The sequence below is a fragment of the Helianthus annuus genome, chromosome 1 (genome assembly GCF_002127325.2).
Source record: "Helianthus annuus cultivar XRQ/B chromosome 1, HanXRQr2.0-SUNRISE, whole genome shotgun sequence".
NCBI classification, from domain to species: domain Eukaryota; kingdom Viridiplantae; phylum Streptophyta; class Magnoliopsida; order Asterales; family Asteraceae; genus Helianthus; species Helianthus annuus.
In genome coordinates, this window is record NC_035433.2 from 67,609,226 (window position 1) to 67,635,781 (window position 26,556).

The 26,556-nt window shown below is 38.7% G+C and overlaps 2 protein-coding genes across 3 annotated transcripts in view; one reads left to right on the forward strand and one right to left on the reverse strand.

Moving 5' to 3' along the window:
• Positions 1–8,918: 8,918 nt before the first annotated feature.
• LOC110898127 (protein ALP1-like) lies at positions 8,919–9,497 on the forward strand. The gene is made up of 2 exons (XM_022144908.1): positions 8,919–9,134; positions 9,180–9,497. The coding sequence occupies exons 1-2, from the start codon at positions 8,919–8,921 to the stop codon at positions 9,495–9,497; spliced, it is 534 nt and encodes a 177-aa protein (XP_022000600.1).
• Positions 9,498–9,635: 138 nt separating this feature from the next.
• The window catches only part of LOC110867791 (methyl-CpG-binding domain-containing protein 7), a 31,732-nt gene continuing 14,811 nt past the window's right edge, over positions 9,636–26,556 (reverse strand). The window contains exons 1-5 of one of the 2 annotated variants that reach the window (XM_022116810.2): positions 11,497–11,613; positions 10,970–11,089; positions 10,377–10,520; positions 10,147–10,314; positions 9,636–10,058 (exon numbers count right to left, since the gene is read on the reverse strand). In XM_022116810.2, the coding sequence (XP_021972502.1) occupies positions 9,792–10,058; positions 10,147–10,314; positions 10,377–10,520; positions 10,970–11,089; positions 11,497–11,580 (783 nt within the window). In that variant the 5' untranslated portion in view covers positions 11,581–11,613 and the 3' untranslated portion in view covers positions 9,636–9,791. Of the gene's footprint in view, positions 10,059–10,146; positions 10,315–10,376; positions 10,521–10,969; positions 11,090–11,496; positions 11,614–26,556 lie in introns of those variants that run through there. The other variant, XM_022116795.2, reaches the window with a different exon arrangement.

Here is a 26,556-nt window from a genome sequence, read left to right on the forward strand (position 1 = left end):
GCAGTTCAACCGGTTGACTAGCTAACTCTATAATTTCATAAATTACAACATCAACTCAAAAGTTAATCAAAAAATAAATGATTACGTATTAAAAGATAATTCAAAAGTAAATCCATAATAAAAAGTAATTCAAAAGATAATCAAAATCATTCAATTTTCCAACAAGCTCTTTTAAATGAAAGTGTACGATATGTTTAAGCCATTTGAGTGTTGAATACATCAACTATTTTCGTTTCATATAATATTAAATAAGAACTTTTAGTTACGAATAATCATAATATATAAAAATTACATATGATAAGTAACATATATATTGAAAATAAGTATCAACTCAAACTAAAATAACCTTATGCCGGCCGGTACCGGTATTACATTTCAAATCGGTATACCAGATTTTACCGCCGGTACAAACCTTATGACGTTTCACTTATTTACCGGGGTGTTTCGTAACGGATTTACATCTGGAAATGGTAATACCGGTATAACCGGCCGGTATTTACCGGTTTTTAAAACATTGGTTGTTTCAACCTTATAAAAGGAAGAACGTGTGGTCTTCTCAATATACGAATTTTACACTTCGTTTTTCACATAAAAGAACATCTCATTCTTTGCAGTGTTTTTGTCTTATCCAACGTGTACTCACGAAATACTTTTAAACTCTGAAAATAATATTACAAGATTCAAAAAGCTATCCAAATGAATTTGAAATATGATACTTACTGTATTATTTATTTGAAATTGTTTTCTTACGTGTGGGGGTTCTGAAAACGTTTGCAGGTCACCTTTTTGAAACACTGCATGTTCCATTAGATGATTTGTATGTGTCTGATTTGGGACCAAAATCAGGTGGTTATAATTTGTTAATGTCAAATGCAAGGGAACAAAATAACCTTGGTGTATGCAAGGATTTTTCTTGACATTTTTTTTCTTGCTGGGGGCGATCTAGCGTTATACATTACTTTCCTCAACAGAGTATACGTATACCAGAGTATGAGTAATGTTTACCATTCCAAAAGAAAATATCTTCCATTATTATTTATCATCGACTAATCTGAATGATATCTATAATCTGAATGATATCTTTTTGATTGGGGTCTGAAAATTCTCTGCAAAATCACTTTCTCATTTAAAAGATATCAATAACAATACTTCCAACTAAATACTGCAATGGGGTTACGTACTGGGGTAGGGGCCCGGTCTATTTTGGCTCCATTTGGAGAAAAAAAATTGGTTGCTTTTTTTGTTTGTCCTTTCAGAATTGTTTGATTATGTTTACTAGTTGTTTACTATGCGCGCGCGTTGCGGCGCGCTAAACCAAATCGTTCTATAAGAATGACAAAACAAGTCAAATAACAAAAAGTAACTCAAACTAAAACGTCACGTATTTTCGGTACTGGTTCGGTACCGGTATTCACCGATTTTTACACTCAAATACAACCCCCGCCCAAGGGGCCACGCCGAAACCCAAGCCCACCCGGGGTGGTGACTTGGGCGTTTGTACCCAACCCACGACACAACCCCAACCCCATACCCCATATTCTAATATTTCCTAGATTTTTTTTAACACATAGCCGTTGGCAAATGGCTCGCACAAACGGCTACTTGTCTTGGCCAATGAGATCCCGTCATGTCATCTTGCTAGCCCCGCCCAACGCTCGGGCTGAAACCCCCCGCCTAAGGGGCCACGCCGAAACCCAAGCCCACCTGGGGTGGTGACTTGGGCGTTTGTACCCAACCCACGCCACAACCCCCATATTCTAATATTTCCTAGATCTTTTTTTTAAACACATAGCCGTTGGCCAACAGCTAGCCTAAACGGCTACTTGTCTTGGCCAATGAGATCCCGCAATGTGATCTTGATAGCCCCGCTCAACGCCCGGGCTGAAACCCCCGCCCAAGGGGCCTCGCCGAAACCCAACCCACCCGGGGTGGTGATTTGGGCATTTGTACCCAACCCACGCCACAACCCCCGCCCCATTCCCCATACCTCATATTCTAATATTTCCTAAATCTTTTTTTAAACACATAGCTGTTGGCAAACGGCTAGCCCAAACGGCTACTTGTCTTGGCCAATGAGATCCAACCATGTCATTTTGATAGCCCCGCCCAACGCCCGGGCTGAAACCACCGCCCAAGGGGCCACGCCGAAACCGAAGCTCACCCGGGGTGGTGACTTGGGCGTTTGTACCCAACCCACGACACAACCTCCGCCCCATACCACATATTCTAATATTTCCTAGATTTTTTTAAACACATAGCCGTTGGCAAACGGTTACTTGTCTTGGCCAATGAGATCACGTCATGTCATCTTGATAGCCCCACCCAACGCCCGGGCTGAAACCCCCGCCTAAGGGGCCACGCGGAAACCCAAGCCCACCCGAGGTGGTGACTTGGGCGTTTGTACCCAACCCACGCCACAACCCCCGCCCCATACCCCATATTCTAATATTTCCTAGATCTTTTTTTTAAACACATAGCCGTTGGCCAACAGCTAGCCTAAACGGCTACTTGTCTTGGCCAATGAGATCCCGCAATGTCATCTTGATAGCCCCGCTCAACGCCCGGGCTGAAACCCCTGCCCAAGGGGCCACGCCGAAACCCAACCCACCCGGGGTGGTGAATTGGGCATTTGTACCCAACCCACGCCACAACCCCCGCCCCATACCCCATACCTCATATTCTAATATTTCCTAAATCTTTTTTTAAACACATAGCTGTTGGCAAACGGCTAGCCCAAACGGCTACTTGTCTTGGCCAATGAGATCCAACCATGTCATTTTGATAGCCCCGCCCAACGCCCGGGCTGAAACCCCCGCCCAAGGGGCCACGCCGAAGCCCAAGCTCACCCGGGGTGGTGACTTGGGCGTTTGTACCCAACCCACGACACAACCCCCGCCCCATACCACATATTCTAATATTTGATAGATTTTTTTAAACACATAGTCGTTGGCAAACGGCTAGCCCAAACGGCTACTTGTCTTGGCCAATGAGATCACGCCATGTCATCTTGATAGCCCCGCCCAACGCCCGGGCTGAAACCCCCGCCTAAGGGGCCACGCCGAAACCCAAGCCCACCCGAGGTGGTGACTTTGGCGTTTATACCCAACCCACGTCACAACCTCCGCCCCATACCCCATATTCTTATATTCCCTAAATCAATATTTAATTAATATATGTACTGTTCATTCGCTTCAAATTTTATTAGTATATAATATAATTGTTGCAACAATGATCCATCAAGTGGGTTTGACAATGGGGTAAAGGCTGTGAGATTATCATCCGGCAATTAAGTCAAAATCATATGTATATGTATGATCGAATAAATACATTAGAGCATAGGGTATGGTGAACTTAGTCCCTAAAGGGATCATCTGCCACGTATGCGCCACCTCATCAAGGGTGGAAGACCATTCCTTTGGGGACTACCCAAGGGTGTGGAGGGGAAGCAATGAAGGACCATCCTCTTGGGAACTACCCAAGGGTGTGGAGGGGAAGCAATGACTATCCAAAGAGTTGTACCTTGTGCTCATTCACTAGTACCATGCAAGGAGAGAAAGAGAGCACAAACTTGAGGGGCCCACCAAAATTAAAGCAGCCAATCACCAAGCTTCGTCTCCAACGTCCGGGAGAGGACGTGACCGTCGCGACGACCCACAAGGGGGCGGTGTGTGACACCGGCGACCATTCGGGACGGGTAGGGGACGACCCCCATACCCTTTGGTCTTAGACCATATGTTATGGAGCGCCATTGGGGGGTGTGGTTGTGCCACATGAGCCACGCCATCGGCATGGAGCAAGGGCGTTGGGCCAACAACAAGCGTGGGTGTGGAAATTTTTAGTTGTTGGAACTTTAATCAATCCCCGGTTTTCAGTGTTATAACAGATAGAGTTGCATCCGGGCAAATATTTTATGTGAATGATCAAGATTACAAGTATGGGTATCATCTTTGAAATGATATTTATCCAGAGTGGGTCACGATTGTTAAAATGTTTTCTTACCCACATGACAATAAAAGAAACTATTCAAAAAAGCACAAGAGTTGGCAAGAAAATAAATTGAAGGACCTTTGGAGTTTTTAATAAGCGTTGGGCTATCATTTGGAAATGAAGGTTAAACGACAAATGTGGAGAAAAAACAAGAGACGTAATTCATGCTTGTTTGAATCTGTAATATAATATTGGAATGAAGGTCAAACGACCAATCAAAATAAGGCGTTGGGCCTCCTGTCGTGGTAAACAACTAACAGAGACTTAAAAATTGCGCATTATTTATATGATCTGGCTATATGCACGATATACTTCGTGCGGATTTGGTAGAATATATTTGATGGTATCATTCGCGTAATTTGCCTTTGGACTCGGATTTAGAGTAGTTATATGTTTATTTGTATTTTTTAAGTATTAAATGTATTCTTTTAGTATTAATTGTATTTTATAATATTTAATTACATATTTAATTTAAGAAATAAACAAATACAAAATAATAAAAAATAATGATTAAACAAAACAAGTGACGCCCCTTCACATCATTTTTTGGTGTGGGAAGGTGAAAAAAATGCTTCACGTGACGTGACAATACTTTCTTTTTCACCAAAGCCTCAACGGTGCACTTCATACAAATGTGAAAAAAAGTAGGTAGAGTGCATATAGAGGGAGGGATACAGACAATGTACGTGGCTAGGATTGAATATCGTTTGTTAGTTTTAATAAAAAAAACTTATTAAAATGATTTCTTAAAAAACCAACATGTTATATTTTATATCTTAAAGATTTTCCTTTAATTTTTGTTTATGTGGTATCAAATGAGTCTTTATTTTAAAAATTAACTAGTAAATTCCCCATGTATTGTAGTGGGTATTTGGTCGATATTGGCTCGATTCGTTACTGTGACTTGATCGATTTTCATTACATACGATGTAAGTAAACAAACTATATGAATTAAAACATGCACGATGTTCATCCATTACCATAAAAGAAATTACAAGACATAATTTGTTTGAAACAAAAGACAGCATAAGTTAATAAGTTTTACAAAATAGACTTGTCCAAAATACAGTTTTTTAAACAACAAGGCTTTGCATCCTATGCCCTGTTAGAATACAGGATATATGGACCAAACCCTTCCAAAAGGTGGATGACATCGACTTCTTGATAACTTGAAACCTTGTAAACTTCCGCACCAAGATCCACTTAATTTCCTGAAATACATGTAAGTTTAAAAACATCAACAAGAGTTGGCGAGTTCATGTGTTTTAATTTCGCATCAAATGAATCTTAAAAACATTTGAAAGTTCAAGTATCAAAAACTGGTATGTAAAGCGTCAATTAACTTGTTGATCATTAATGTGTAGCTAGCACATTAATATGTGTGCCGACATAGGAAGCCACCAACCCGTAGACGATTTAGTACCGGTCCACCCGGCGGGGACAACAAAAGATTCCATGCGGCCACACAAGGACCCATTAGTGGGGCTCGCCTTGTACCCGATAGATCTGCCCCTTTTGTTCCTTGGTCTTAAACAAGATTAATGGTGCTTAAGTTTTCGCCTATTCGCACATGATAGAATATTTAATTTCATAGCTTAACCATACCGTAGTAACATGTATCCCCCCCGAGAGTTATAAAACCGAAAACGTTTAAAAGAAAAAGGGGGACATGAACTCACAAGTTTGCATCCTTTATCCGTGCTAGCAAATCGGGTTATCCAAAAACGCGTAACAACCTACAAGTGCTCTAACTCATTAGACACTTGGGTTTATGTTAACTGTGTACACGTTGCTCATCTTGAACGTTATCGTTTTGTATTTGTTATGTATTTGGAACCCTTGTGTATTTTAAATATGTTGTATTTGTTTCGTATGTTTGTTTTAATATATATATTGCATTCATAATGTGTACGAACGGGCCTCACCCTTCGTGAGTCTCCGTGCCTCGCACGATCATATGTGGGCCTAGCCCATGAAAGTCCTTGTACCTCGCACAGGTAAGAATGGGCCTAGCCCATTTGAGTTTCCGTGTCTCGCACTGTATAAGTAGGCCGCCCATGAGTGTCTTTGTGCCTTGCACAAATAAGAATGGGCCTAACCCATTTGAGTCCCCATGTCTCACACAGTATATGTGGGTCTAGCCCATGAGTGTCTTTGTGCCTTGTACAAATAAGAATGTGCCTAGCCCATTTGAGTCCTCGTGTCTCACACGGTATAAGTGGGCCTAGCTCAATAGCGTCTCCGTGCCATGACGAGCGTAAGTTCGTTATATGTTATATATATTATTCAATATACATATATTTTAAGTTGTCACACCTCCAAATCTCCACATGCGGAGTTACACTGCGAGACGTGTGACATACCAGGATCTGGCCATTAATCACATTGAACTAATAGTAAATATTATTAAACACAAGTTTTGTCCAACATGAATAGTGTAATTCCAAATAGCATTTTCGTTGTATATTTGGCCACCACAACCAAGTCGTTGCTAGGAGCGTCGGTCATTTACCGAGTTTTTATTTACTATATAAGTTTTACAATTTTGCATAAAATATCCGCTCCTCTTATATATGTATTAATTTTTTATTATTCAATATGTGTTTATTATTCAATATGTGTGTATGATCTCTTCCCGCTTTGACTATTGAAAAGCACTACATCAAATATATTATAATTATAATTATAATTATCTTATCATAAAGAAAAGGTATGATTTGACATATATATATATATATATATATATATATATATATATATATTATATTTTCAAATTATCCTTGTTAATACTTACGGGTTTTTGTTGATCAATGTATACGTGAGTGTATTTATGACCATCCCATCGGCGTAGTAGGTATCTTGGAACACATGGATGAGAATGTTCTTTTCGAACCAATTATTTGGACGTTAGAAGTGAGGCTTTCGTTACACAAATATATGTGGACTTTAGTTGAAAACACAACCAATTTCACATCTATGTAGTGGTAATCAGATATATTAGTACGATGTACATACATTAATGTCAACCATATATATTAGTACAAGAATTAACTTTGTTGTTTTATTTTGAAGTTAAATTTCATTGTGAATCATGGCTCCTAAGAGATCTAACATGAGCAAAGAAAAAACGAAGTCTAATGACAAGAGTATTTTTAAGGTTCCTGGAATGAGCTCCATGGCTCCCAAAAGATCTAACAAGGGCAAAATGGAAGTTGAGTGCGATGACAAGAGTGTATGTAAGGCTCCCAAAATGATCTCTATGGCTCCCAAAAAATCTAACAAGGGCAAAGACGAAGTCACGTGTGATGACAAGAGTGTATGCAAGGTTCCTGAGATGAGCTCAATGGCTCCCAAAAGATCTAACAAGGGCAATGAGAAAGTGGACTACGATGACAAGAATGTATTCAAGGTTCTTGGAATGAGCTCCATGCTTCCCAAACAATCTAACAAGGGAAAAGAGGAAAAGAAGTAATGACAATAGTGTTTTTAAGGTTTCTAGAATGAGGTCCATTGGTGCAAGAGTTGGGTTCTCCACAAGGATTGAAGGTATCTTCAGGCCACCTTAACCTACTATTTTATTCATGGTAAAACATATGGATGAGCATAGGTTAGTTTGTTTCGATTAAAGACTAAAACCAAACCTATAACTGATGTTTTTTTCAGATTTACATAACTAGTTGGTACGGTTATAAAAAAGTTCAGTTAATCGGGAAACGCCAGTATTAGATGTCAGTAAAACTAAGCTAAATTTTATTAATAAATGTAATTATATCTTGTTATTTAATTTAACATTTAAAGAAAAAAATTACAACTAATATGTTATTTATAAACATTTCTAACAAAAACTTTCCAATATGCAACATATATTTATAAAAAGTATAAATAATATAAGCGTTCGTTTAGTGTTGGTTAGGTTCAATTAATTTTGTTATTTATTGACAGAACCATAATCAAATTATAAAAATCAATTACCATAGAAAGCTTAACCAAACCATTGGTTTATCAATCGATTCGGCTATCGGTTATGGTTTAGTTGGGTTTTCTACTCACCCATAGTAAGCAATACTCCGGTAACCGGTTGGATCGAGTAAAAAAGGTCAGGTACACCATGAATTGACCCAACCCATCAATACCTTTTAGTAGTAGATATTTTATGAATTGTTTTACCCGTTTTCTTTTTATTTTAAATATTTGACCCGTCAATACCTATGCAGTTCTTGTGTGTTCAAGAGGACTTGAGGACAACTTTGAGTCCCTTTTCAAGGTATCAAGGAAGACATTTAATTATATCCGCTCACTAGTACACGAGCGGATGATAAATGGATTCATAAGCTTCACATTCACGGACGGTAGAGAGATGTCTCTAAACGACCAAATCGCCATGTCGTTAACAAGGCTAAGCTCCGTCGACACAAGTATTAACATAGCAATTATGTTTGATACAAATGACCGGACCGTTGACACCATCACATGGGAGTTAAACTGTTGGAAATCAGGCCCCACAAACACACAAGAAAAACTAACTCACGAACCAGAGAATTGTTTACTGCTTATAATTTTCTTATTAATTAGAATTGAGAGTACAAAAACCAACTAATGCTCCTACCTACCTGCTATTTATAAGAAAGCACAATTAAATACATGCTAAATAAACTAAGTCCACGTACTCCGGTTTTCAAGCAACAAACTCAACAATTACTTGTTCCCAAAACCACACGTTTACATTCCATAAAACTTGGTCAAGCTAGTCCTACTCTTCAGCTGACCCATTCCAGCTCCATGACCCATATGCTAACCTGTGATCCGATAACGTGCCGACCCGTGACCCTCAAACGAACCGATTAATCCAACAGAAACAAAATCAAGGTTTGAGCCATATGCTCAGTGGAATGCCAAACTGTTGTGGGGTCATTGAGACCACACATCTAAAGATGCACCTACACAAGTCTGAAGGTGAAACCGATGTGTGGCTCAGCAGGAGTAACAACAACAGTATGAAACTACAGGTGATCGTTGACCCGGCAATGCGGTTCGTTGACGTAGTTTCTGGGTTCCCGGGACGTATGACTAAAAACGGTGTCCTTCACCAATCAGAAATGTTTCTTTTGGCACAGAAAGGAGAGAAGCTAAACGGGAATAGAGTCCAGGTTTCTAAACGAACAACGATTCCAGAGTATTTAGTTGGAGACTAGGGTTTTCGGCTTCTTCCATGGCCGATAACTCCATACCATGATGCAGAACTGAATGAAGATCAAACTGAATTTAACCAGAAGCATTTAGCAACTCGGTCGGTTGCTAGTCGTGCTTTGAAGAAGTTGAAGGAGGTTTGGGCGGTGATTGAGGGCGGCATGTGGCGGCCTGATAGGCATAAGTTGCCAAGAATCATTCTCGCGTGTTGCATCCTTCACAACATCCAAATTGAGTACGAAGGAGACGGGAAATCCGATGAGTCAATGACTTTGTTTGACCATGACCCCGGGTATCCACCAGAAAAAAAGTACATTACCTGATGACAAAAGCGCTGCGGTTGTGAGAGATGAGCTGTGTTTCTATTTGGCCAAAAAACTTCCTGATTAAGCCAGTCTTTTGCTATGCTTATAATTAGAAAACTCGTTTTGTGGTACTAAATTGCATTTAAATCCCGAGATTCAAACAGGCAACTTATATGCATTGTTAAAAACTTAAAACATACACATCATTAACTAATACGCTGTACAGGATTTTATCTAAATACTTTCAAACTTGGTTGCACCATTATATATCTGAATCAAGAAATCACCAAGCCTCGTTTCCTGAAACCGTAGTTAGTGCGTTGGCCCATAATCTTCATCAACCCCCCTACCAAATACCTGTTCATTATATTTGCTGTTATTGATGGTCAAAATGAATCTTCTTCCCCATTGCTGTTTCATAAAATCGGGAACCGCTTCATCTCCAACAAAAGCAGTCCAAGTTTCTCCAGCAGTGCTAGGAATAACCCAATTGATCTTGTTTGGAGGCGCATTGCTTAATGACGGGTCTTGTTCATGTTTTGAAATGCTTTTTTTACACGAATCATATGAACCGTTATTCTGAAAAAACAAACAGCAAATCAAAATCAAATTATAAGTTTCTATTTTGATATTTAGTCAAAACACAAAGTCAATTTGTAAAGTCAACCTTTATAGGAGTGGCTAATTTAAAAGCCTTGGAAAGTGGTAAATGATTCTCTCTTAATTCTTCTAGTACTACAGATAAAGGTAAACTGTCTTCTTCAAGTTGTGCTAGATGCTTTTGAACAGCTGGTTTAGATCTGAACATGTGTCCAGTCCCAGGCTCATAATAATACTGCAAAAAAAAAAAAAAACATATGGATAATGTAAATAAATTGGATTTTGTATAGAAATCACCTTGTCGATACGACCCGTCTTTCGGGGCACTTCTTTCACAGTCCATCCATCAGGGAGGATAAAGGGGGATGAAGATAGAAAGCTTCTGGGGGTTACGGTTATGAGATGATAATCATTATCTTGAGCTACCTCAAAATCTTGCATCTGTAACGAATCATTAGAATTACGTTCAGAACTCATTTTGACCCGTTACCTAACCTCGACTAGCCATTGGAATGTTCAAAAACCTCGCGACTTGCTCAAAACTGGCTCGTTTGTAAACGAGCCGAGCCGAGCCCGATCCAAGGTAAGCTAGGCTCGATGGCTCCCTCGTTGGCTAATTTAAATTAAAGCCCAAAGTTTAATATATATATTATAACTCAAATGTATGAACTATAACACAAATTTCAATATATATATGTGTGTGTGTGTGTAAATATATATTTATAAATAACTTTATGAGCCGAGCTCGAGCTCAACATTTCAGCAAGCTAAGATAAATGAGCCAAGCGCTCGGCTTGGCTTGTTAACATTCCGGCCAGGCTTATGGATAAGCATTATCATTTATGTAGAAAGTAGGATAACCAGATAATGACATGTTTGAATAACATAACCTTCTCTTTGTACTTTGGCCTCTTGGGTCTTGATGTAGTTGGTATAAATCCTTCTGTAAGGTATCTCTCAACATCTTTAAGGGATCGAAATTGACGTCCAGTTTCCGGATCATAGTAGTACTGCAAAATATTGTTACAAATATAAAGTTAATTAGAATAAATTGTTATTTTCCGATCATTTACTCTCAAATACCTCGTTACCGAGCATTTCCTATCACTACTCTTAGCTCTCTAAAACATATACTTATTCTCAGGCCAGAGTCTGTTCACAGAAAGAACCTGCCCCCTCTCACGGGTTTTGGTGGCAACACTTATTAAACCTTATACCATAAACCAGCTACAGCATGCTAAACTATGAACCAAAAGAGATTATATAACAGTAGTTAGTGGAACCAAAAGAACACTTTTTTCTCAAAAGTTTAATTGCATTTTCTCCATAACCTAAAGCAGTAATGAGAAACCATCTAAAATAAATTCATGGTTGATGCTTAATCTAGATCGATGATGTCAAAGCAAATTCGTATTACCTTGTCAATAGTATTTCCAGATTTACGTGGTACCTTCTTCACATACCAGTCTTCTGGTAAAGTAAACTTTGTGGTGATCCGCATACTTTCCGGAGTCAACTGCAGCAAGAAATTTCACAAAAATTGAAACAGAAATTAATCAGTTTAAACTAACAGGAGTAATAAAATATGTAACTCTTAAAATACAAATATATCTATCAGCATTACATTCTATGAAATGCATTTGACGAGAAACTAATGTTTAGCATACCGTCGGAGCGGTGGACCTGCAACACGAACATCAGGATATCATTGGGTTTCAGTTGGGCTTTTTTATATTACTCTTTAATTAATCCACTTGGGCTTTTAGTTCCACGTGGCAACGTTAGAGCCTAGTTAAGAATTTAGTGGATGACATGTGTCATAATGTCATATCACCATGTATCATAATTCTTCTTGATGCTTCTTCGAGTTGTGTCTCTTGATTGAATTCTTAGAACTCTACTTGATCCCTACTAAGAATTTGTAACAAACACCCGCATTATGCAGGAGGGTTTCGATCGATATCAGTTAGGTACTAGCCCAGTAGCCACCGGTACCCATCTAAAAACCGGTTTGGGAGTCCAAAGTGGCGGGTTTGAATCTGTTTGCAGGCTCTTCGCTCCTCTCGAACTCGGCTGGGAATTCACCGTCAAACAGCGTTACCAGGTCGCTAACTTGGAAAGGAATATCCGTTCCGCGATCAGGGTACCGTACAATTACCTTTTTTTTAACATTATGTATTAAAGTTTCTCTTTTGTTACCCAGTAATTAATTAGGAAAAGAAATTATTATGTATTAAGGTTTCTTGTTTAATGATATACTCAAAAGTTTTGTTTTAATGGAAAAAAATATAGATTCAAAATTTGGCATAGATAACGTTATCGGTTATTTCGGTTAACTGATTTTTTATTATAATCGGTTTTTAACCAGTTTTTATTATCAATAGCTCGCACCCCAAACCACCAGTTCAGTTTCAGACCCTAACCGATTAGGAAAAAACCAGTTTAAAAAACATGTTTCAGTTTTTTTTTTATTGATTTCGGTCGCCAAACCGGATTTTTTGTACAGCCCTACCTGTGATCAAGTCAATAGCATATGCAAGATCACATAAATACATTAGACCACATGTTACGGAGCGCCATTAGGGTGTGGCCGTGCCACGTCGACACACCATCGGTGTGAACACCGCTACATGCCGGTGTGGTTTGGGGGGGGGGGGGTGCTGGGCAAACAACGGCGTGGTGTGGGAATTGTAGCCTTTGGAACTTTAATCAATCGTCGGTTTTCATTGATATAATAAACTAAGTTTCATCAAGGCAAATATTTTATGTGAATGATCAAGAGTACAAGTATGGGTATAATCTTTTACATGGTATTTATCTAGTGAGCCACGATTCTTAAATTGTTATCTTACCCACATGACGATAAAAGAAAACTATTCAAAAAGCGCAAGAGTTGGCGAGAAAAAGATATTGAACGGAACTTTGGAGTTTTGAAGAAGCGTTAGGCTATCATTTACAACGTGGCACGAATGTAGGAAAAAAAAACAAGGGACGTAATGTACGCTTGTTTGAGTGTATATAATATAATATTGGAAGACGAAGGTAAAGCGACCTATCAAAGCTATGATGGTGACATCCCATTGCCTCCTGTCGTGATAAAAACAAACAAAGACATGAAAATCGTCCATTTGTATGAACCGGCTACATGCATGACATACTTCGTGCGGATTTGGTGGAGTATATTTGGCGGTATCATCCGAGTAATTTGCCTTCAGATTCGAATTTAGAGTAGTTATGTTTATTTGTGCTTTTTAAATATTAAATGTATTTTTACGTATTAAATGTATTTTTTTAGTATTAATTGTATTTTCTAATATATAATTACAGGAGTGAGATAAAGTACAAACCACATTTCGTATACAAACTGTAAGAACTAGGGCTGCAAACGAACCAAACAAACACGAACAAGACCTTGTTCGTGTTCCTTTGTTAAGAAATATATGTGTTCGCGAACTGTTCACGAACACTTATCGAACGAGATTTTATGTTCGTGTTTGTTTGTTAAGGAAATGAACTTGTTTGTGTTCATTTGTGTTTGTTTGTTAATTTTAGGCAACGAACAAAAACAAACGTTGATGAATACAAATGATCACACACTAATGTTCATGAACACAAATGGAAACAAACAAACACAAATAATCATCCATGAACAGCATATATAATACACTGACACTTATTAGATATTTAATTTGCCAGAATTTTGAAGTATTTAAATAAATATAAAAACTAAAAATACTAATGAACTATCGAACACAAACGAACATGTTACCGAACGTTCACGAACATAAACGAATGAACACGACCTCTGTTCATTTTTGTTTATTTAACTAAACGAACGAAATTTCTTGTTCGTGTTCGTTTGTTTAATAAACAAACGAACACAAACGAACTTCCCGCCGAACGGTTCATGAACTGTTCGCCGAACGTTTTGTTCGTTTGCAGCCCTAGTAAGAACCATTTAAAAAATATCATGTGACATCCAACCAATTATAGAGAAATGGTAAAATAATAACCCAAATAATATCACTAATATTGAATTCCCTATAATTATACTAACAAGCAATTAATTCTTTATTTGGATCTTCCTTTTGTTTTGAATGTGCTAATATAATTATTCATTTTGTTTTTAAGTGTTGGTATCATTCACATATGTGCTAAAATCAATTATCTTCATTAATTTCCATGTGCTAATATAATTAAAAAATATGGTTTGTACCGTAACCAACCTGATAATTATATATCTAAGTAATAAACAAGTACAAAATGATTAAAAAAATAAGGATTAGGCTATGCGGTATGGGGGACGTCCCCCCCTCCGTCCAGGACCGGTGACGGTCCGCACACAGTGCCCCCCCCCCCCCCTCCGTCTTCAGCGTCGAGAGCAACACGTTGGAGACGTCCCATGTGAAGACAAAAAAGCTCCCATTTTTATGCCATTTTACCGTTAAAAAAACAAAATTTCCATTTTCAAAAAATATTCAAACGGTCAAATTCAAAATATTTACCCAAATCCCTCCTAAAACTATATAACCCCCCCCCCCCCCTTTTACACCAATTTTCCCCACTTTTCATCTACCACAACTCATCTCTCTCTCTCTCTCTCATTTTTTATAAACATCTTCCACTTTTATAGAATTATTTTCTACCATGGATCTCTTCAACAACCCCAACAACCCGACCCAACCGAACATCTCGAATGTTTTCTCGGTTCCGGGATACTATCCAACGATCGAACCGAACCAATTCTCTCAATATTCGTCAAACGCCTTTGCCGCATTCTAACACTCACCGAACGTTTTTGCTCAAGCGCAACAAAGTCAAGCCTTACAACAACTGATGATGCAGGGTGCTTTTAATCTCCAATCTTTTCAACCCGAACCGAACCCGACGCAACCCGTTCAACCCCAACCGAACCCGACGCAACCCGAACAATCCGAACCCGACGAGGATGTGGAAGTTGTTCCCGAGACCCAACCGCAAAAAGGCAAACGAAGAAAAGGCAAGCATGTGGTGGGTGAGCAACCGTCCAAAGCAAAGGCGAAACCGTGGACGCAAATCGAGGAAGAAGCCTTAGCGAAGGCTTACATAGGCACGTCTACACCAGATAAAAGGTTCGTAAAAATAACTATTTTTTAAGTTTATATTTTGTAGTATTGTTTTTTTATTTTTTGTAACATATTTTTTGTGACATATTTTATAGGTAATAATCAAACGAGTGAAGGGTTTTGGAAGGCGGTTTTGGCGAAGTTCCTTGAGCTAATGGACCAAGGCCCGTATGGAGATATCGACTCGGTGTCATCAAAGTGGCGAAAAATGAGCGGGTTCGTCAATAAGTTTTGCGAAGAATATAATAAAATATATTCAAGTGGGCGTCGTAGCGGCATGAGCGACGATGATGTGTTTAAAAAGGCATTGGAGATGTACAAGATGAACAATAATAATACCTCGTTCGCACACGTTCGCGCGTGGGAAATTATGCGAACGCACCAAAAATGGGCGCCAATTCCGAACGAGGTGGAGATGGCGAAGCGGCAAAGGACATCAGAATCCGGTAGTTATAGCACCGGTGGATCGGACGCGAGGTGTCACATAAACTTAAACGATGATGCCGATGTCAAACCCCAACCGATGGCGGAATCATCGGGGCGCGGCACTGAGCGAAACAGATTGTCCAGAAGTTTCCATAACAACTACATTTTCCAATTATTTAAAGCAACATGTCCCATACCATGTCATAAAAGATAATACAATTAGTACAGAAAAGATCTAGTCAAATTGTTATGTTCCGACAACTCAGATTTTTATTACAGGCAATTGTTTATTGTTGACCTAGGTCTTTCCTAGCCTCGATTTCACAGCAAAGTAAGCAAATAAGCATCCTAAGCACCTGTCACATACGTTAAAGTAAAAGTCAATACACATAGTGTAAAGGTGAGCATACAAGTTTGATAGATATAATAGAGTTCGAAATCGTTACGTATAACCAGCACGTACATAGTGTAAAATGAGACATGTTAGTTATCGACATGAACCTATCGATACCAATGACTGCGGGTTGACTGCCCAAGGCAGTTCGTAATGCATGATCACCACCGTGACCCATGTATTTAATTGTCCTTAACAACCCCTGAGTGAACAGGTGCTGAGTCCAAACAAATAGTACTATCGTTGCTAAGGCAGGTAGACAACATTCCATGTGTAAACATAACAAACAAGCATTCATTAAGTCACGTATAACATGAATTAACGGTTAGTGTTTAAATTGTGTTGCATTGTATGATTTATGTAATTTGAATATAGGTACGTATGTAACACCCAAAAGTGCGAAAGCAAAAAAGGGTTCGAGTATACTCACAGCGATGATGGATTGAAGGGAGCGTGTAGAGTGAGATTAGCCTGATCAGAACGATAGCATAACAATAAGCGATGCGTAATAGGGTGAGGGGTATCAGGGGATCGGACAGTACTCCGATCGGGTAGCCTGATCGAACGGGCGACAATCCGCTCGGTTGGTCATCTGATCGGGTGATCTTTCGAGTGGATTGTTTCCTCCTTTGGGAAGGATGTGTTTGTGTATGATGGCTTGACTTTTGAAGTTTTTGGTTGTAGCATTTTGAAAACACAGAAGTGTTTCTACCCTTCAGGTCGATCGATCGAACGACCGTTCTATCGTGCGACAATCCGGTAGGTTGAACACTTAGTGAGAACAAGTTCACAGCAGTTTGTCACCTGATCGGATTGTAGTTCGATCGGGTGGCAAACCATTGTATTTGAACATGTTGAAAATTGTTTAAGTATTGAGGTCAAAACATCACATGGTCAATGTGGCAGTCCGATCGGATGGTAGGTCGATCGGACAACATCTCGTTCGATGTCCCGACCTAAAAAGGTTGAAATAAAATTAAGTGTGGGACCCAACGGTGCAAGCCGATCAGGTGACAACCCGATCGGGTGGCACTCCGTTCGGACAGCAGTCCGATCGGCCGTCACTCCGACCTGGTCGGCCTGATCATCTACTTCCCTTGTTGTTTTGATAGTTTTGTAGTTTTGTCGAGACGGTGCGGCAACGTGCTAACCAACAGAACCCCACCTTGACTCCAGTAGCTCGGCCGAACAGAAATCACCCAAGTTCAACCAGTTAGCCGGTTCAAGACGGTGGTTCTTGGTTAACCCGAAATCGGTGGTCTCGTGGATAGAATCCAGATCTTGAACTAACACAACACCAAGAAAGAGTATAAGGCTAGAACGAGGCCCGATTCTATCGGTTTTGAGTGCATTGAGTGTAAAAGAGTTGAAAGAAAGTGAGGAACCATCTTTCAATCCTTTTTCATCGTGAATATGTTTAGATCTATGCAAGATCTTTGTTTATTTGTGTGGAAATCGGTTAGATCTAAGTTTTTCTTGGTGGATTGTAGCCAAAACATGAAGTTCTTAAGAACACCATGATGACATCTTCTAGAACACCTCAAATCTAATGATTTCACGGTTAATAGTTAAGATTCAAAAGATAGAAAGGTGTAGGAGTGCGTGTAGCTTAAGAAAGTACAAGATTTAGGTTAAAAACTTACAAGAATCACGAGAAATCTGAAGAAAAGTGAGCAAGAGCGCTGGTCGGACGAGAGTTGCCAAAAGAGGTAAGTTTGTGATGTTGACAGGGGTATTTATAGGGTTTCCCAAGAAGGAAAGGGTGAGATGGGGCTGGTCGATCGAACTGGCAGCCCGATCGAGTGGCTGGTCGATCGAGCGGTAGCTCGATCGAACGGTTGGTCACTTGGTCGATTAGCCACTTGAGTTTTGCAGTTTCGATTGCGATTGCGAGCGTTGCGATGCGATAGAGTCTCCTATTCAAATTACCTCTAATCCCAACTACTATATCTAACATACAATCATCCTATTCGACTTGCGTTTAGCGTTTGCGATTCGATTGCGATAGAGTTTCGATTGTGTTTCGATTAAACACCATAACATATAAATAAACATGCACAAGTAACATATAAGAGGCACACACACGTGTAACAATAACCAGAACACATAATTCGAGTTGCGAACACGATTGAGATAAGCGATAAGCAATAAAGCAAGCGAATAAACCTCGATTATCAATAATTATTTCACCTAATACAACTAATGTAAACAATTAATTAGACTAACTACGAGTCAAAGAAGTCAAAACAGGATAGAGCAAGGAGCGACATATCGCAATTAGCAATCTTTTCTTCCTTTGACTTCAATCTTGACTTTGACTTCAATCTTGACTTTGACATTGACTTTCGAAACACGGGGTGTTATAGCCGAGTTCGACGAAGAAGAATACGTCGTACATGAAGCGAAGCGTCCCCCGGGCCGGGACAAATCAAAGAAGGAGCGGGCGAAGGAGAAAGAAAAGCAAAAGGTGGACCCGAAGATGGACGAGTTTATGACATAATTTAAAACGTACACCGAGGTCACAATCCAAAAGGCGAAGGAGCGGGCCATCGAAGAAAAGTCACGCATAGCGGGAGAAAAGTTATGCGTGGCGGGAGAAAAAATTCGATTGTCTGATGAAAAGATCCGATTGTCCGATGAAAAGATTCGGCTAAAGGAATGAGAAATATTAACGATGGATGTTGATAATTATCCCGAGCCGAAACGTTCGAATTTGATAAAATTACAAAACGACATCATGAAGAAGCATCAAAGTGGTTGATTTTTTTTAAGTTTATGTTTTTTTAATTTATTAGGATTTTTTTTTAAGTTTATGTATTGTATTTTAATATTAATGAAAATATTTTTATTAATTTATTTGTTAAATGTTAAGAAAAGTGGAAGATTAAAAAAATAAAAAATGAAAAAGTGGTGGGGTAGGATCATCTAGGATCATCCTCTCATTTCCACTAAATTTGGAGAATAAACCATCCTTGGGAGGAGTATGATGTGACGTCTAAATGGCATATCATCCTCCAAGAGAGGATGGACACCATACCATGTAGCCTTAAACAATCAATAAATGGAGCCCCTCCACAACATCCTTTTTGTAGAGCGGAGAAGTGAAATGAAATGCTCTTACGTGATCTACAATGTGTAAAGTGATAATATTTTTCTTTTATTTTTTTACCAAAGTCTCAACGGAGCACTTCGTGACACATGAGGGAAAAATAGTACGACTCATGCATATAGATTGAATATCTTTTGTTTTAGTTATAATGATAAAATCTATTTAAAATGATTCTTTTAGAAAAGCAACATGTTATATCTTATATCTTAACGATGGTAGAGGATCCTGTAAAAAGTGCTCAAAGTGTGAGAAGTGTAAGAAGTGTATTATTATATAATACTATATAACATCATATAAACACCGTATAACAATATATAACACCATATAATACCATATAACACTATGTAAAACTATATATCATTATATAACAAATATAACACTATAGGTTGTCTGATAGCATGTCTATTATAGATGTATAGTGTTATATTTGTTATATAATGATATATAGTGTTACATAGTGTTATATGGTATTATATGGTGTTACATATTGTTATACGATGTTTATATGGTGTTATATAGTATTATATATAGTGTTATAATACACTTCTTACACTTCTCACACTTTGAGCACTTTTTACACTATCCTTACCCTCTTAACGATTTTTTATTTATTTTTGTTCATTTGGTATCAAATCAGTCCTTAGCTTAAAAATTAATTTAGAACTAACGTTTTCAAATACCGTCTTTTATTATTAATGTAAAAATGTTTTTAAATAAGTTAATAGAAAAGGAACAATTTATATTTTTTATATCAAATGCTTAAGGGGTGTAACCCAAAGTATTCATGGGTCAAGATAACGGACTTTAATCGGGCTAATATAGAAAGTTGTTGATGTTACGTTTTTTCTCTAATAAAATGGTTGTGGGCTTATGGCAGTAGTCATTAAGTTCTTACTTTTAAAACTTAAAGAGTAAACTACCATTTTGGTCTCTGTGGTTTTGGCACTTTTGTCATTTTAGTCAAAATCTCAACTTTTTAAATCCGGGTCCATATGGTTTTACTTTTATTGTCATTTTAATTCAAAATCCAAAAACCCCCTATTTTGACTGTTGAAAGCTGATTTTTTGTCCTTTTGTTCAGCAGCATTTTGGTCATTTTAATTTTATTATAACATATACAAAATCCCACACCCCTAAATCTCTACACTTCCTCTCTCTCTAAACACCCCCTTTCTCTATCTCTTCTCTCTCTCTAGTTCATCATTTCTTTTCTGCAGAGATTGTAAACCGCCACCACGTCTGGGTACAGCAGCTGTCGACTTGCTTCTTTTAAATACAAGATTATTGTTTCAATCTGCACTATGAACACCATCACCAAGATCTTTCTTTTTCTTCTTTTTTTGGCCAAGAAGATAAAATATCCGGGACCAGTTAGAATGAGAATGAGAATATGGATGAGAATGATGCTGATGAATATTATCATGATAGTGACAGTTATTAGGGTTGATAATGTTATTTGTTAAGTTTGAGTTTGTCAAACGTGGTGGTGGTACTACAGCAGAAGAAGATAAAGTGGTGTTGGTGGTGCCAATGTCAGATCTGAAAGAAGGTGACGAAGAAGAAAATGAAGGGAACACAACAATAGGAAAAGAAGAAGACACCAACTTGCCTAACTTTTCTTGAAGACAAAATGCACAAATGCCCCCAGCTGGTGTGTTGTTCTTGAAATGGGTACTCAGTGCCCAACATGCTTCCGTCACCGGTGTCTTTCTGCATCCCATCCGTGATTTCAAGATTATCAAGATTCAAGTTTCAAGATTTGGATTTGACCCCACAAAGATCTAAGCTTTTTCAATCTGGGTTTTTCTTGGTACCTTTCTTGATATTGATGTATTGTGTTGTTGGTATTTGTAAGTGAGAGTGTGTGTGATAGAGAAAGAGAATGGGTCAATGGATAAGATCCAGACGTTAAAGAATGATGAACTAGAGAGAGAAGAGAGAGAGAAAGGGGGTGTTTAGAGAGAGAGGAAGTGCAGAGATTTAGTGGTGTTTGGGATTTTGTATATGTTATAATAAAATTAAAATGATCAAAATGCCCCTGAACAAAAGGATAAAACAATCAGCTTTCAACAGTCAAAATAGGGGGTTTTTGGATTTTGGACTAAAATGGCAATAAAAGTGAAACCACATAGACCCAGATTTAAAAAGTTTGAGATTTGGACTAAATGGCAAAAGTGCCCAAACCACAGGGACCAAAATGGCAGTTTACTCAAACTTAAATAATAGCTTTACCTTTTTATATAAAAAATTATAAAAAAATTTAACTTACTTATAAATCGAAATCCCGACGTCAAATCCTAAGATATAATCGACGTTTTATAATCATTTTCTTCGAATTCTTTTTTCTTTAATTTGTTCTTTTTTCTTTAATCTGCTTCGACTGTAGTCTTAACTCTAACCTACCTGTTACTGCGCCACCGCAACAATGTATGTATAACTTGTACTGGTTATTTTTTCTTGCTTAAATTATTCCGATCATCAAATCGTCTATTAGCAATTGATCAATTTTGATTAGGGAAAATCTTACTGTTTTATTATGAGTTGTTATTTTAATCTCATAATTATGCATTTATAGGGATCTGATCATTATTCTTTATGCAGATCCGGGATTTACTAAACTAAATAATTTCCTTTTATTTTGACAGAAAATAGTAGGAAGCGTGCATATAGATTGAATATCTTTTGTTTTAGTTTCAATGAAAAATTCTATTTAAAATGATTTCTTAAAAAAGCAACATGTTATATCTTATATCTTAACATTTTTTTATTTATTTTTATTCATTTGGTATCAAATCGGTCCTTAGTTTAAAAATTAATTTAGAACTAACGTTTTCAAATTTCGTGTTTTATTATTAATATAAAAATGTTTTTTAAAATGAGTTTATAAAAAATGAACAATTTATATTTTGAGTAAACTGTAATTTTACCCCCTCGGGTTAGAGCCCATTGGCACTCTGACCCCCTACCAGAAAAATTTCCCTGTCTGGCCCCCCAACTAATGCAAAACTCTGCAATATTACCCCCCTGCTGTCTAATTCTGTTTAGAGTCAACATAAGTTAGTAACGGTCAAAGGGTATAATTGTCTTTTCCACTCTAGTTTTATATCTTACTCAACATAACACCCTACATATATCATACTCGCTGCAATCTTACTCCCCACCTATTAAGCTCTCCTCTGTTTTTTCTCTGGCGACATCAACTGCGATCTTTATCATCTCTGATCAAATGCCGCTACTCTGTTGGGTGATCCGATACCTGATCCGCCACACCTCAGGTATAATCGTTGTTCCATTGTATGTCATTCTTAGTTAAATCAGGGTTCCACATTAGAGATCACAGATTGGGTATATTATAGTTTGATATGTATGTCATTCTTAGTTAATTAGGGTTCCAGATGTCATGCATGAACCCCATTAGGGTCGGATTTGTATGATATAAATGGAGGGTTTGATTAGGTCGGATTTGTTTGATGTTCTAAACATGGTATAAAAATGACCATATGATCCATTTGCAGCAGTTAAGACTCAATTATAAGGTCAAAATGACCATATGATCCACTTGCAGCAAGATTGAGTTAATTATAAGGTTAAAATGACCATTTTGACCATTTGCGGCAGGATTGAGTTAATTATAAAGTCAAAATGACCATTTTGGTCATTTGTAGGAGGATTGACTTAATTATAAGGTCAAAATGACCATATAATTCATTTGAAGTAGGTTTGACTTGTTTATAAGGTCAAAATGACCATATTGACCATTTGCAGCAGTTAGGACTTAATTATAAGCTCAAAATGACCATATGATCCATTTGACCATTTGCTGCAGGATTAAATTAATTATAAGGTCAAAATGACCATTTTGACCATTTGCAGCACGATTGAGTTAATTATAAGGTTAAAATGAGCATTTTGGTCATTTGTAGTAGGATTGACTTAATTATAAGGTCAAAATGACCATATAATTCATTTGTAGTAGGTTTAACTTGTTTATAAGGTCAAAATGACCATATGATCCATTTGCAGCAGGTTTGACTTGTTTATAAGGTCAAAAATGACCATATGATCCATTTGCAGCGGGTTTGACTTCTTTTGATGTGCATTATAACTGGCATCCATGTTTGATTCAGTTTAGATGATCACAGGCAGGTTAGTTTATATCAATTTGCAGCAGGTTAAGGTCACAATTATTATGTGTAGGTTTGTTTATATCAATTTGCAGCCTATATAAATTTGCAGCATGTTTGGATAATTGGATCATTTGCAACATGTACCATTTTGCAGCTTGTACCATTTTGGTCAAAAAATGACCATTTATAAGGTCAAAATGACCATTTTGGTCAATTTGCAGCAGGTTAGTTTGTATCTTTTGCAACAGGTCAATTTGCAGCAGGCTAGTTTGTATCATTTGGTCAAAATGACCATTATAGGTTGTTTTTAGATGATCACACTTGTTCCTTGTGTATTATAACTGTAAGGTTGTTTTTAAATGATCACACTTGTTCCTTGTTCCTTGTGTTTTGATTTATGTGTATTATAACTGTATGGTCAAGCATTTTTAGGCGTGAAAGGTTTTTTTCTGCAGGGGGTAAGTATTAGAAGAGATAAATGTCAAACCTTGATCTTTCCCATTAACATTCAAGGGTTTAAATAATACAAAGGAGATCAATTTGAGATATCGTATAAGTGGAAACTATTAATTACAATAATTACATAATAATATTCTATTACACCCCCGCAGTCGAAGCGGGAGGTGACCGTATGCTGAGACTGGAGCGGAAGTCTTCAAACAAAACGCGCGGTAATCCTTTCGTGAAAATATCAGCAACTTGGTAACGAGAAGGGACGTGGAGAACACGAACTTGACCACGCTAAACTTGTTCGCGCATAAAGTGGATGTCAAGTTCAATGTGTTTCGTTCTCTGATGTTGAACAGGATTACCGGAGAGATAGATAGCACTCACATTGTCACAGTAAACAATAGTAGCTTTAGAAAGAGGTCGATGCAATTCCAAGAGTAGATTGCGAAGCCAGCATATTTCAGCAACAACATTAGCCACTCCTCTGTATTCAGCTTCGGCACTAGAGCGGGAGATGGTTGGTTGACGTTTAGAGGACCAGGAGACGAGATTGTCTCCTAAGTAGACACAATAACCACTCGTAGAGCGACGAGTGTCTGGGCAACCAGCCCAGTCAGCATCCGTATAAGCAAGAAGTGCGGGATCCCTGTGAGGTGACAGGGTTAGGCCGTAAGAGACCGTACCATGAATGTACCGGATGATACGCTTGAGAGCATTCCAGTGATCTGTTTTGGGCGCATGCATGTGCATACATACCTGTTGCACCGCATAACTGATGTCGGGCCAAGTGAAAGTGAGGTATTGCAGTGCCCCTGCCAAACTTCTGTAAAGTGTAGGATTCTCAAAGTAGGTACCTGATGTTGCACTAAGTTTGGAGTTTGTATCAACTGGAGTGGCTACGGGTTTACAAGACGACATACCCGCGTGCTCTATAATGTCAGTGGCGTAAGTCTGCTGAGACAGGAACATAGTGTCCTGAGTTCGGTTCACAGAGATCCCAAGAAAAAAACTTAATGCCCCGAGGTCCTTCATTGCAAATTCTTTTGAGAGATAAGTCATGAGGTGCTCACGAAGAGATGTCGAAGATGTTACCAGAAGGATGCCATCTACATAAAGAAGAAGATAGGCAGTGTTGCCATTATGATGTAAGATGAACAAGGACGCATCACAACCACTTTGAATAAACCCCAAGGTAAGAACGTAGTCGGTGAAACGTTGATACCAGGCTCTAAGGGCCTGTTTCAAACCATAGAGAGACTTCTTCAATCGACAAACGTGATCCAGGAAGTGTTTGTCTCGAAAACCCATTGGTTAGTGCATGTACACGGTTTCATGGAGATTCCCATGAAGAAAAGCATTAGTAACATCTAGTTGGTGGACCGGCCATGACTTGGACAGTGCAATAGTCAATACGGTACGAATGGTTGCCGGTTTAACCACCGGACTGAAGGTTTCCCCACAATCAATACCAACCTGCTAAGAACGTCCATCACAAACTAACCTTGCTTTATACCATTCAAGAGTGCCGTCGAACCTGAATTTATGTTTAAGTAACCACATGCTTCTAATGATGTTCATATGTGGTTGGCGTGGAACCAATTCCCATGTATTATTATTAATAAGTGCGTGAAACTCATTGGTCATGGCAGTATGCCACTCCGGTATGGACAAGGCCTGGGACGGATTTTTGGGAACGGGGACTATGTTAGTTGTGTGTAGGTTGAAAAGTTGCTTAGGTTTGACAATTCCGTCCATAGCCCGAGTACGCATGGTGCGTGTGTGGGTTGGTTGGACGATGGACGGTGGGACCGGTTGAGACGGGTTTGGTGGATGAGGGTCAGGTGAGGGTGAGGCGGTGGTATTGGGCTGTGGATGTTGGGCCGTATGGGTTGTGGAGGTAACTGGGCGGCGTCTGGAGTAGGTGAGGATGGGTTGTGTATGGGAAGGGATGGTGTGGGCGGGAGGTGTGAAATGGGCCGGTGGAGAGGAGTGAACAGGATGGGCCGGTGAGGGAGTAGTGGAGGTGGGAGGTGTTAAGTGGGCTGAGGAAGTAGGGGAGTTGGGCTGGGTCGAAGAAGGGATAGGTGGGGAAGTGTTTTGCTGTTGTGGGTACGAAGGGAAAGAGACTGAAGGCCAAAGGGATGTGGGTAGGGGATCAGTGAGGAAGTTGTACGAGTTGAATGTAGATGTGTAGGTGAGGTTGGTGAATGGAAAGGTAGACTCGTCAAAAAGGACGTGACGGGATATGGTGATGGTTTTGGATTGTATATTGTAGCATTTATAACCACGGTGGGAGGAGGGATACCCGAGGAAAACACACGGGTAAGATCGGTGTTCAAGTTTGTTAATAGTGGTGGAAGGTTTGAGTGGGTAGCAAAGACACCCGAATACGCGTAAGTGGTCGTGTGTCGGTAGCTGGTGGTAAAGAAGTTGGGTAGGTGTTTTGAAGTGGTGTGTTTTAGATGGAGTAATGTTGATTAAGTAGGTAGAGGTGTCAAGGGCATGATGCCAAAAATTGGCGGGTAAAGAGGATTGAGCAAGAAGGGTTCTAATGATGTTATTAATGGAGCGGATTTTGCGTTCCGCTTTCTCATTTTGTGACGAAGTATAGGGGCAGGAAAGACCGGAAAAGTATCCCATTTTTATAAAAAAATTGCTTAAAAGACGTGTTAACATATTCTTTTCTGTTGTCACATTGAAAGGTTTTAATGGTGTGATTAAATTGGGTGTGGACAAGTTTGGTAAAGATTTCAAATATGGCAAAAACTTGTGATTTGTTTGAGATAGGAAACGTCCATAAGAAGTTTGTATAATCATCTAAAAATAACACGTAATAACGGTGACCTCCGGAGCTTAAAACTGGGGA